Source organism: Corythoichthys intestinalis, chromosome 2 (assembly GCF_030265065.1).
Source record: "Corythoichthys intestinalis isolate RoL2023-P3 chromosome 2, ASM3026506v1, whole genome shotgun sequence".
NCBI lineage: Eukaryota > Metazoa > Chordata > Actinopteri > Syngnathiformes > Syngnathidae > Corythoichthys > Corythoichthys intestinalis.
In genome coordinates, this window is record NC_080396.1 from 38,416,592 (window position 1) to 38,430,463 (window position 13,872).

Sequence of the window (13,872 nt, forward strand, 5' to 3'; positions counted from 1 at the left end):
AATCATGTAACACTTATTTTGAAGATTGTAACAAGCAACGTTGATGATGACCTCTCCTCCCCCAGACGGAAAACACTGCCACTGAGCCAACACAACCATGAGTATTGAGATACCGGTGGGCTTGAAGGAACTGCTGGAGGGCTACACCGTGGAGGTACTGCGACAACGACCATCGGACTTGTTGGATTTTGCCGTCCAGTACTTCACCCGCTTGCGGGATACCAGGGGTCATGATGGGGCCAATGAAGGTGGCAAGACAGGAAAGGGGGTGATGTTTGATGGGGAGCCGATGCAAACGGAGTCCAATGGAGATGACGATGAAGATGATGACTCTGACTTTGAACGTAAGTAGTACTAGTTTCATTTACAGTAAACTTACACTATTGAAGGATGTCCAAATAGATTAGAAAAAGTGGAATTGTCTCTCCCGCTAAAATATTTATAATTGCCTAAAGATTAATTAGTAACTATGTAGCAAACTATTTCAAACTGATCTTGCATTATTCTCTTACAGATGAGTTATTTGGAAAAGGTGCACAGGAAGTGCAAAGGCAGTGCCACTTCCAAAAGCTCAGTTTTAATAGATTTGACTCACCTTTGTCATCAGAAAAAAAACACTTTTTTAGTAAATAGAACATAGGTTTCTTTCAGCCAAGTCACCTTTTTTGACCAAAAGTAGCTAGTGATATCAAACATCGAAGCAATGTTTTCCTGCTATGAAACGCCCACAAAAAGCAGGAGGGTTATACTGTTGGTAAAATAAATTTACTCAAAGATAATCAACAGTGTAATTATTCTTTGTTTGGAAAGTAACCACTCTTCAGCAGAATCCCGGTAGTTTTTCTGAGTGCTGTATATATTTGTCAGATGATGAGTGGGTATGTGGTGAAAGTCTACCAAAACATAGTGAGGGAACACCGACAATGGCTTTGCTATGATGCACACATGGTAATGGAGCTACTCTTACAAACTTTTTTGTTCATGCGTAATCTCTTTAAAAAAAAAAAAAAAAAATCCCGTCTTTCTATTTACCTTTCTTCCTTTTTCGTTAATATATACATGCAATTTCAGGCTAATTGAGTTGCTTCCTGGTTGCAGATACTGAATGTTTTCCAATTTCTGACCGTTAACTGTATGTGAATTGCAGTACAAATTGACCCTTACCAGTTGTAAATTGTTGTAGTTATAATTTTTATTATCAACTTGTTGAACTCACTTGAGACCAGGGGTGGAATGATGCAATAAATCCTCGGCTCAGCTTGTATCTCATTTTTCTGAGCATGGTTAAACGCTTTGTACGCAGAGTCTAGAACAGGGGTGGGCAATTAATTCCACAAAGGGCCGCAGTGGGTGCGGGTTTTTGTTGCAACCCATTAAGACAGTACTTCTCAAATAGTGGGGCGCGCCCCCCTGGGGGGGCGCAGAGCAATGCCAGGGGGGGCGCATGTGACCTCGGGGAAGATGTTTTTTTTTTTTTTTTTTTTTGCCGTACTGGAATAAAGTGTACTTGCACATCCACTCAGTAGGTGGCAGTGGCGCTCTCATTTTCAGAGTGCGCGCAGTATTTTTGAACTAAGGAAGAGCATTCAGCACACACAGACAACAGATATGAAGAGCAGTGTGCCACCGCCGTTTTCGAAAGCCGTTTTCCGACCGGACTCACCCACGCAACGACCCACTGTCTTGTCCGGTTCTCACGTCGCCGCCCGAGAAGTGCCATTTTCGGCTTGGGATCGTCACGACGACTGCCCTCACCTACGGTTCTACCTCGGCCGCCGTGAATGCGCTTTTTTCGTGCCGTTTGCCTTTTAGCTTTGACTTTTAATGCAGTGGGTGATGATGAAAGACCACTGTTTACTGTGTCTAAAAATAATTATAGCAGACAGCAAGAAGCCAAATCAATTAAGACGCCACTTAAAGACATTAGACCCAAATCTCATTGTTAAGCCGCTTGATTTTTTCAGTGAAAACGTGCCGAATATTGCCAACAATCGTCCTGCTTTGTCAGTGTTATATCAGTAAGCCAGTGAGCATTGTTAGCATGCTAATTGCAAAATAACTCCACACCATTGCAAAGGAGGTAAATACTGTGAGCAGCAAAAATAAAAACTGTCCTGTCCAAGGACACTTTTTTCCCCCTTTTATTCAGATTTGTTTTTTCGGTCAAATTTTTTGGCACATTGTCCTCATGAGTGAATGTTTCTAATCAATTTTAATTTGGTATTATTTACTGATTTTATTACATTTTATTTTTCTGTATCAAATGGTCAAAAATGTACCTTGAGTGTATTTTTTAGTTTGGATGTGAATTTTTTTTTTTTTAATTCAGGCAAATTGATGCACGTCAAGTATTCTCTGTTACAAACAAAATAATGTTAATAAAGTTATACTTTATTATAAGTTGATCTATGTTACTTTTTTTCTTTATTAGAAAAAAAGGACACAATGTTAGGCAGATGCGTATTTATAATAGTAATTTTATAGACAAATGATACTATTTACAGTGGCGGCAGAGAGTTTGGGGGGGCGCGAAACATTTACGTCTTCCTTGGGGGGGCGTGACAGAAAATAATTGAGAAGCACTGCATTAAGAGGACACCTTTTCACCAATCTGCTGTTTTACAAGTGCAATCAGTCGATTGCAGTCAGGTGCTTCTCATTTCTGCTGAAACCGCATTGGTTAAACTATCTGTGGTGGGTCAGTTGGAACAAAGACCAGGACCCACTGCGGCCCTCGAGGACCGGTTTGCCCACCCCTGGTCTAGAACAATCAACATCTCTTATGTGACATGTATGGAATTCATATTTTGTTTTGTGAAATATTAATCCCAAACATGCGATTCACATGGTTGGAGGGTTTTCAAGTACCTCTGCTTATCCATTAGCCAGACTAGCGCTATGCTTCATTACTGAGTGTGGATTAAACATGCAGCCGTCATATGAAAACATGTTTTTTCCTGCCAAAATATCTGTGGACCTCGTGCATGCTGAAAAGTGGAGAATGAGCCATCAGCATCAAGGATCAAAGATGAGCTGTTGCACAACAAGCATTCAGTGTGTATTCAGTATAATTTGTGCCCTTGCTTGGTACTCTCTGCGCAAAATAACATTATTTCAGTTTAGATCTGGAGTTCTTTTTGGTGGGTTTGTAGACTTGCACTACAGTACAGTAGATGCAAACTGCTCTGCTCTGCATGCGCTGCGCAGAGCAGCGTGGCCTACATCACTTCAGTGCACCTCAGAGCCACTGAGTGTTGTTTTGTTGTGAATGAGGCTTCTGCAACATACCGTAGTTTTTTTCTCAATGGCGTTATCTTCTCTCGTGGATTGTGAAGTTACAAGTTACCAAGGTGAACCACGGATTTTTATGGCTGTATTTGAGAGCTTTAGGCCTTGTCCATATGAATGTCCACACAGTTTTGGCTAACTGACTATCCGGTCCCCTCCATCTGGATAAATTTATGTACACAACACCTCATTTGTAGAAGATAAAATAATCCACATCCTACTGCATTAATCTATTTTTAATCATATTCATATCAATTCCATACCCTTTATATCTGCAGTTGTTGACCCTGATTTGGTGAGTAAGTTTAAGGAGTTCGGCGACTGTGAAGATTCGCAGGGCCCTGGTTTTGTACACTGACTAACGCTGGGCAACGCAATGTTTTAGACCCGGTTTTGGATTGGTTTGCCCTCTACTGACAGGCTTATTCCATTTATTTTAACTGCTAGTCCTCGGTTGGATTGGAAGAGAAATTGGTTTGTGCAGTGGAAGGTTGACTCGCTGTGGGTATGAGGAATTGCAACAGATTTATGGCCAGCATAGGCTCACTCTTTGACCTGTTTGAAAGCATGATCTCAAGGTGTGAAAACATTTAAAAATAATTCTGTTAGATATTGCTTGCGAACAAAGATATATCTGTTTTGAATTTGAAAAGAATTGTTTTGTTATCTGTGGTAATTCCGAAGGGTTTGGTGAAGGCAAAAGTGAAACTCATGGGGTTCAGTACCTTTTAGCAAGGTTTAAGAACACAGTGAGCAGATTATAAAGTATGGCACCTCATAACCTAGTGGATAAATGGATGCCCCAAGCAGTTATGTGTAATGGGTTTAAGTCTCTCTGTCTACACTGAAAAAAAAATAATGTTCAGAATTTATTGGAGGTAGTGAACGATCCTTTCACATGTTTATTCAACATTTGGACATGCAATTGAGCACGGTAAAGCTTTGTGACGCATTGATGAATCTGCAGAGAGAACACCAACATCGATGTCTTTGATGTAGAATCTGCCTCGGATGTGGAATGACAAGGTGGCAGAATATAAGGTTCTTTAATTGTGTAGTTTGCCAGTGTTCTTGAATGTGGAGCAGAATCTGTTTTTGGAAAAACAAGCAGGACGAGGAACTGTGCAAGACCCCTTGTGATGGCTTATGTACTATTTTCAAAAGATAAAGCAGCATTGGATGAAAAAAAAACAACGCAAATCTTCACTTTGTTTGACATTTTTTAAAACCATCCTTTTTAGTGCCGTAAATCAGCATTTATGTTTGGGTGATAACCTAACCCCAAATCGTAGGAAAAGATCTTCATTTAATGAGATCATTTTACATGTGTTGACATTGCCTCATTCACTTGGCTGCTCACCAAATTCATGATACATAGTTTTAAGAATAGTATAGCAAATTAGCAATAGGCTAATTGATCAAAAGTTGAATGTTGATTATCAGTTCAAAACAGTAAATAACTCAAGTCCCCATTCTGTATCAGCAGCTTTAAACTACATTCAATTAATTTAATGTTGTGAATCAACCGTTAAAAGTTGTTAAAATTGGTCCTGTTATTCCATAATTTCCCTTCTGTCCACTTTCGACATGTGAAGGTTTTTTAAAACTGTTTTAAAGATAGATTCAAGTCAAGATTTTGCCAATTTAGGAGTATTTTAGATAAAAAGTTCATTAGGTTCGCTTGGAAGGTTTGCTACAACAGCCTTCTTGGGAAGTCTACTGCTTTAAGATGGTGGCTGTTTACGAACGCCGGCAAGTCTGTCATTTCGCATCTAGTTTTCTATACATGTGCTGGTAATGCTGCTGAGTGTCATTTCGCACATAGTTCTATAGACCCTACCCACGTGACGTCACAACTCCGCTCTCCTGAATGGTACCGCCCAATTGTCCGTCAAAACATAGTGTTAACCTGTTACGGCTACGTACATTCCTCCTATTTACGGCGTGTTTTTCTGCTCCTTAACATTAATAATCAAAATGGTGACGGCGTGTGTGGCTGTTGGTTGCACTAACAGAGAAGATGGAAGGAGAGACTTGAAGTTTTACCGTATTCCGAGGGATCCAAAGAGGAGAGCGAAATGGACGGCTGCAATTCGACGTGAAAACTGGGCACCAAAAAATCACCACAGACTATGTAGTAGTCATTTTATATCCGGTAAGATGCATTTAAGATATACTTAGAGGGTTTTGGGCTGACAAATAACCACAATTAAGATCATTGCTAGGCTAATCGCCGACAACATACACGTATGTATGTAGTGAGAGTGCTATCGCTAAACCATATAAACATTAAAAGCCTTAACTCCATTGACAAACGACATGAAATACATTAGACTTGACAGTGGATGTTAGCAATAACAAAAGATTTTGAATTGAAAATTTCGTAACTCACCTTTCCAAGCACAAGATAGATTCCTGCCGAATTTTCGTGGACGAGGACCTGTTTCACCCAACCAGCAACGAAGTATTTATAAGCCTCCAAGCTCTTGAAATTTTTCAAATTTTCGTGAGAATAGGCTGATTTTGTGTGGACAAGATAATTGTAAATATCAGCGTAGCAGATGTCAGGCAGACAGGGCGAAGACAGTGGGTCGAAAAACATCGATTTGGGCATCAAATATGGATCTGGCGACTGTATAGAACGAAGCTTTTCCACATAACGCCTTTTATGCAACACATCCAGTGAGTTTACGGCATCAGAAAGCACCGGGTCTTCCATGAAATGCATTTTAAATTCCTCGATCAATTGAAACCAATGCTAATACAGAGACAAAATGACGGACAAGTGGGCGGAACCATACAGCGAGCACGTGGTTTTGTGACGTCGGTGGGTAGGGTCTATATACACGTGATATCTATTATCTACTGTAGCATTATGTGGACGTAGTTTGTAGCGGCTGTCGGCAGCAGTCAGGTATTATTGTTTTTTTATCTAGCGGCATGAGTTGAGCCAGAGCCGTGAGTTGAGCATTGTCATTACCCAAGTAATGGCAAGCATGACGTTTACTCTCTGTCCGTTCCTCATTGCGTCCCGAAGACCGCGCTGACTGTGTTTTAGTCCCACTTTACTTGACATATTTCAGCAATCGGAATTGGGATGTTTGTGAATCGTTCTCGAATCTCCCACGGCAGAATCGCGAAAAATCTAAGAATCGGAAATTTCGCACACCTCTAATTATTGTTAGAGCTGGGAATCTTTGGGCACCTAACGATTCGATTGCGATTACGATTCAGAGGCTCCGATTCAATTATAAAACGATTATTGATGCACCCCCCTCCTTTTTATTTATAAAACTTTTTTTTTTTTTTTTTTTTTTTTAATGTTTTGTACATTAGTTCCAAAATTGTTCAAAAATCCTCTCAGGCTAAACCAAACTACTATTTCAGTATCAAGTTAACATATAACAGTAAACAAATATACAAAAATAACGGTAAATTAAAAAACTCCAGTCCCCATTCTGTATCAGAAGCTTTAAATAACGTTCAATTAATTAATTTAATGCTGTGAATCAACTGTTACAGTTGTTAAAATTACTCCCGTTATTGCATAATTTCCCTTCTGTCTACTTTTGTCAAAGTTTTAAAACTATTTCATCATTTAAAGATGGATTCAAGACAAGATTCTGCCGATTTAGGAGTATTTTAGATAAAAAGTTAATTAGATTCGCTACAACAGAGCCTTCTAGAGAGGTCTACTGCTTTAAGATGGCGACTGTTTACTTACGCCGGAAAGTCTGTCATTTCGCATCTCTGTTCAATAATACATGTTTTAACCCATTAGTTCCAAAATTGTTCAAAAATCCTCTCAGGCTAAACCAAACTACTATTTCAGTATCAAGTTAACATATAACAGTAAACAAATATACAAAAATAACGGTAAATTAAAAAACTCCAGTCCCCATTCTGTATCAGAAGCTTTAAATAACGTTCAATTAATTAATTTAATGCTGTGAATCAACTGTTACAGTTGTTAAAATTACTCCCGTTATTGCATAATTTCCCTTCTGTCTACTTTTGTCAAAGTTTTAAAACTATTTCATCATTTAAAGATGGATTCAAGACAAGATTCTGCCGATTTAGGAGTATTTTAGATAAAAAGTTAATTAGATTCGCTACAACAGAGCCTTCTAGAGAGGTCTACTGCTTTAAGATGGCGACTGTTTACTTACGCCGGAAAGTCTGTCATTTCGCATCTCTGTTCAATAATACATGTTTTAACACCGACGTGGGGGGGAGAAAAAGTAATCTGCTTTTTGAGAAAAAGTAATCTGCTTTTTGAGAAAAAGTAATCTCCCCACTGTATATATGATGTCTACTGTAGCCGTATGTTTGTAGCAACTAGCAACTGGGCGTTGTTTGTAGCGGCCGTCGGCCGCAGACAGGTATGATTGTTTTTTTTATCTAGCAGCATGAGTTGAACATGATATTTACTCTCGGTCCGTTCCTCATTGCGTCCCAAAGACCGCGCTGACAGTGTTTTACTTCCGCTTTACCTGTTTTAATTCAATAATCGGAATTTGGATATTTGTGAATCGTTCTCGAATCTTCCACGGCCGAATCGCGAATAATCTAAGAATCGGAAATTTCGCACGCCTCTAATTATTATATTATCATCTCATCCTGAACTGTTTTAATTTCTCATTAAAATTCCGACCAGAACATGCAATGCCATCCTGGTATATTCTGATTTTCACAATTTCCACATTTAGCCTTTCATTCAGTCAATGAGTCGATGAATCACTACAGGACACCGCTTCAAAGTGTTGTGCTTTCTTGCTCAAATACTGTGGATCGCACACATGACATCCATGGCATGAGATTATCTAGCTAGCCTTTCAACACAGCCCCAGGCCACATATCACTGTGGGTGACAACACAGGCTTGTATAGCTAAATGCATCATGTGCTGTAGCCTGACCACTTTTATGCATTGCCTTTAGATAAAATGTAACAGATGCTCAAACAACGATCTGCTGCTGGAATGTAAACTTTATGAAAGCACTTTTATCAAGCTGAGATGGTTTCTTGACCAAAACATGGTTAATTTACTATTCATTAATTCACTTTAGATTTTTTTTTCTGGCGACTGCAATCTCGGGTCTGAGAGTCATAAAAGGTCATTTCATATCTTCTCCTTTGTTCTTTTAGCTATTCTTCATTTTTGTATTGCATTTTTCAATGGTATTCCCTTTTGAATGTAATAAATGGTCATTGTGCTGTGTGCTAATCAGAACATTGCGGTGAGTCCTTATTCAAGACCTCTTATTAAGAATGAGTATATGAGGGGCAGCAGAGTTCCACTAATGGTTGATCACTTTATGAATACCACTGGGTCATTTTAGCTGTGTGTTCTCTGAAAGATAATATGATTAACAGGTAGTGTGTTGTATGTTATGTGAGTTTTGATTGTTCTTTCAGCTTGCAAGATGTCAAACCATTAAATAGATAGCACTGCTTACCTTGAGCAGTGTTTCCCAACTTTTACTGGGCCAATCTATTTTATACTGAAAAATCTCAACTACATCACCAAATAATAAATGACATAAAAAATATGTGTACTGCCTTAGTGAAAACACAGCAAATTTCATATTTGTGTGTGCAAGGTATGGTTGTAGACACCCTTTAATTTGATTATGGAAAATGATTTAACTTCTTTTACCCCCTCATTAATGAAAGCACAGCATCTCGTATTGACAAAACAAACAAAAAAACCCCCGCCTGAATAGTTTAGAGGTTGACCGATATGGGATTTTCAAATGCCGATGTAAATGTAAATTCTGATGATTGCCAATATCCAAAGCCGATTTTGTAAGGCAATATTTGAGATAGTATTATTATTTTTTAATATTTTTTTTTAAAGCACGTAGATTATGAAAGGCAATTTAAAAATTGCATCAACAGGTTCAAATTGGTCTAGTGCTACCAAACCAACAAATGCAGCACCTATTTTTATGATTATACACACGCAGCAAGAACAGTACATTATTTTCAAATAATTAAACCCACCAGGACGTCAAGACGAAATGTAAACAAGTGAGAAGAGTGATAGTTGAAGAGGATGCTCGCCATGCTAATGCTAATGCTACGGTTACATTTAGAGCAGGGGTCCCTGGCCCGCGGGCTGGATACGGCCCGCCTCCAAATTTGGTCCGGCCCCTGAACAATTTTTTTTTTTTTTCTCTCTCTGTAGTGTTATTTATTTCTTGGCCTTTTTCTGTGAAGAACCCAGAGAGGGTTATGTGGTTATTATCTATTTAATTAATAGTGTTATTATCATTTATTATTATATTTTATTTAGGGCTGTCAAACGATTAAAATTTTTAATCGAGTTAATCACAGCTTAAAAATTAATTAATCGTAATTAATCGCAATTCAAATCATCTCTATGCCATATTTTTCTGTAAATTATTGTTGGAATGGAAAGATAAGACACAAGACGGATATATACATTCAACATACTGTACATAAGTACTGTATTTGTTTATTATAACAATAAATCAACAAGATGGCATTAACATTATTAACATTCTGTTAAAGCGATCCATGGATATAAAGACTTGTAGTTCTTAAAAGATAAATGGTAGTACAAGTTATAGAAATTTTATATTAAAACCTCTTTTAATGTTTTCGTTTTAATAAAGTTTGTAAAATTTTCAATCAAAAAATAAACTAGTAGCTCGCCATTGTTGATGTCAATAATAATTATGGTGCTGAAGCCTGAAACCCATAAAATCAGTCGCACCCAAGCGCCAGCAGAGGGTGGGAAAAACACCAAAAAGCACAAGTAACAAGTGGAAATGACACTTTGCTGGCATCTTAATCTGTTTGAGCGGGGCATGTGCGTTAAATGCGTCAATTATTTTAACGTGAGTAATTTAAAAAATTAATTAACGCCCGTTAACGCGATAATTTTGACAGACCTAATTTTATTATATTATAATATATTTTTATTATTTTTTAAAATTTTGTTTACTTTTGTTCCGTGAAGAATCCAGAAAGGGTTATTTGATTGTGGCTTTCTGAAAAACAATGAATTTTTACATTTAGGCACTCCTGCGTCACACTTTTTCTGTTACAAACTCACCCAGCCCCTCATCAGAGAAGGGAAAAGTTATGTGGCCCTCACAGGAAAAAGTTTTGGGACCCCTGATTTAGAGGGTAAGGATCTTTCAATAAAACTCTTAAAAGGCTAAAGTAACATTGCATATTCTTTCATGCAAGATAAAAAAAAAATCTTATAATATTTACAAAATGGGCAAACCTGAAGCTTCCTGTTGTAGCCTGCCTTCAAGCTGCTGCAGGGTCCTTCTGGGGTCCTACCGTCAGTCAGCAGCAGCCGCAGTTGCCCACACAGATGCCAGATCAAAATCTTGTTTTTATCAGCTTATTTTTTCTTTGTTAAGGCCGATTTAGGAAAAAAGTCCATATATCGGCCAGATACTGTATATTGGTCGACCTCTAATATTGTGACAGAAAACAAAAATGAAATATCACACGGCAACAAGTATTCAAATTGTTTGCTCAGTATTTAGTAAAGCACCCCTTTGAGCTAAAACAACTTTCTTTTTGGAATAATCCAACAAGGTTTTCACACTTGGATTTGGGGTTCCTCTGCCATTCCTCCTCCAATTAAGTATCTATTGATGCAGTAAGCATTTACTCTTTTAATCGTACATTACGGTTCAAATTGCACATTGTCATCACAAGATCAACAGAACATACTGTGGAGCAAGCTCAGTTGGCTTATTCACTTTTAAAGATAGCCATCGTTTGACCTTTGTCACTTCCTCATTCTGTCTTCCTGAGCAATCTTCAGTTGCACTGCAGAAAAATGAGGAAGTGGAGTGTAGACACTATTACTCCATGGCCATCCCTGTTTGGAATTCACACAGTCTGTCATTCCCACATGTGAGGACATTTTAGTTACTGTATTTCTCACGCCAGTCAACGTTAGAAAATGATAAGTGTGAATTTCTTTTTAAAAGTATATGTGATCAGCCTTGAATCTGATGCAATGGTTCTTAACCTTTCTAAAGGTACCAAAGCCCACGAGTTTCACATGTGCATTCACTGAACCCTTCAGAATTGGGTACAGTATATACTCGCGTATAAGTCGCTCCACCAGATAGGTCGCACCCCTAGTTTGTGGTTAAAAAAGTAGACATTTTAGGTTGACCTTCGTATAGGTCACACCACAGTATGAGAGATTTTGAGGCAAATTTTTGGAACAATTTTCGACAATATAAATAAAAATAACACAAAAAATATATATATATATATTATTAAAATACATAAATGTTTATATTATTTATTGAATGCATTTTTATTTAGTTGTAACTTCCATACATAGTAACAACTAAGTACACAACACAAACAATGCCAATGTGGTAAAAATAGTATTGAGCAGTGGTCCCCAAACTACGGCCCGCGGGCCGTATCCGGCCCGCCTCCACATTTGGTCCGGCCTCCTGAACCCCCCCCAAATAGTGTTATCTATTTCCTGGCTTTTTTTCTGTGAAGAACCCAAACAGGGTTATTTGGTTATTATCTATTTAATTAATAGTGTTATTATTATTCATTATTATATGATATTAGATCATATTATATTATGTTATTATTTTTATTTTATTTTGTTGCGTGAAGAATCCAGAAAGGGTCATTTAATTGTGGCTTTCTGAAAAACAATACATTTTTACATTTAGGCACTGCTGCAATCGTCACACTGTTTCTGTTACCAATTGACCCGGCCCCTCATCAGAGAAGGGAAAGTCATGTGGCCCTCACAGGAAAAAGTTTGGGGACCCCTGGTATACAGTATATTAAGTAGGGTTGTTCCGATCATGTTTTTTTGCTCCCGATCCGATCCCGATCGTTTTAGTTTGAGTATCTGCCGATCCCGATATTTCCCGATCCGATTGCTTTTTTTTGCTCCCGATTCAATTCCAATCATTCCCGATCATACACATTTTGGCAATGCAGTAAGAAAAAAATGAATAAAACTCTGACGACTATATACATTCAACATACAGTACACAAGTACTGTATTTGTTTATTATGACAATAAATCCTCAAGATGGCATTTACGTTATTAACATTCTTTCTGTGAGAGGGATCCACGGATAGAAAGACTTGTGACTTTGTATATTGTGACTAAATATTGCCATCTAGTGTATTTGTTGAGCTTTCAGTAAAGGATACTGAAGGCCATGCCCAATGCATGAGTGGAAGTGGAACCATGACAAGTGAAACCACAACTGTGCATAGTGCTACCAATTCATATATAGTCTCTGCGATGGGATATAACTTAAGGTGTCAAGAAAAGGTTCAATTGCTACCTTGCTTCCCCACATTTCTTCCAATGATATTTCTAGTCGTAGGGGGAGGGATAGTAAGGCTTTAGCCAATTAAACTGAGTTTTCAAAGGCTATCAAAATTCATTTTACTAATTTTATGCTGCCTTTTAGCTCTGTATATAGGCAAAATGGCGCCATTACAGGTAAAGCGCGACGATGCGTGAGTGGGTCGTGCAGCGCATGCATTAATTGCGTTAAATATTTAAACGTGATTCATTAAAAAAAAAATTTAATTGCCGCTGTTATTGGGATAACTTTGACAACCCTACCTTAAGCCTAAACTAAAGACTCTGGGTAAGTGTAACATATTATGTCTGTAACGTTAAATACAATTAGAAAACGATTTAATAAAAAAAAAAAAAAAAAAAAAAAACTTAAAAGGCATTGCCGATATTTTTTTGCCGATTCCGATACTTTGAAAATGACGTGATCGGACCCGATCGATCGGCATCTCTAATATTAAGTTTGTAGTTTTTAACTGTCTTAACCTTCTCAACTGTATTAAAGTAACTCTTCATCATCATTCTGAATTGAAGCCCTCAAATTCCTTTTTTTGCGCGCTCCTAGAGCATTGAGGTCGCTAAGCGGCACTGTATGTTGTGAAAGCCAAGATGGCTACCATATGTACACAGTTGCAGCTTCGGCCCTGATGTTTGTCTTTATTTCTTCCTTGGGCAAGTTCTGTTCATGAGTACCGTTTGTCAATAGGACAGTGCATATTTTTGTTTTACGAAATGTTATTTTCTATATTAGACATTTGTAGATCATTTTGAGCGTAGTTCACAGGTGTCAAACCGATTCCAGAAAGGGCCTAGTGGGTGCAGGTTTGCTTTCCAACCAATGAAGAGGACACCTTTTCACCAATTAGATCTTTTACATGTGTAATCAGTTAAACTTTGTCAGGTGCTGCTTGTTTCAGCAGGAAGTTCATTGGTTAAACTCTCTGCACGTTATCGGTTGGAACAAAATCCAGCACCCAATAGGCACTTTCTGGAATCTATTTGACACCTGTGGCGTAGTTTGTATGTATGGTTGGCATACGTAGGAAGTTTATGCTTTTTCAGTTTTATGCAGCAAATTGGGCATTTGGGTTGCACCCCCATTTTTGGGGCAAAAAAATGCAACCTATAGTTTATATATGCACGTATATATGAGGTTTGAACGATATGGGGGAAAAAAAATTATCATTGCGATTTTTGGGGGATTTGTGATATACTGCAATATAACATTGC

The 13,872-nt window shown here is 38.0% G+C and overlaps 1 protein-coding gene across 1 annotated transcript in view; it reads left to right on the top strand.

Annotated features, from left to right (window-relative positions):
• The window catches only part of prkar2aa (protein kinase, cAMP-dependent, regulatory, type II, alpha A), a 66,298-nt gene that overhangs the window by 1,738 nt on the left and 50,688 nt on the right, over nucleotides 1-13,872 (top strand). Inside the window, exon 2 of the mRNA XM_057818006.1 lies at nucleotides 66-344. Coding sequence (XP_057673989.1) covers nucleotides 98-344 — 247 coding nt within the window. The 5' untranslated portion in view covers nucleotides 66-97. The remainder of the gene's footprint in view (nucleotides 1-65; nucleotides 345-13,872) is intronic.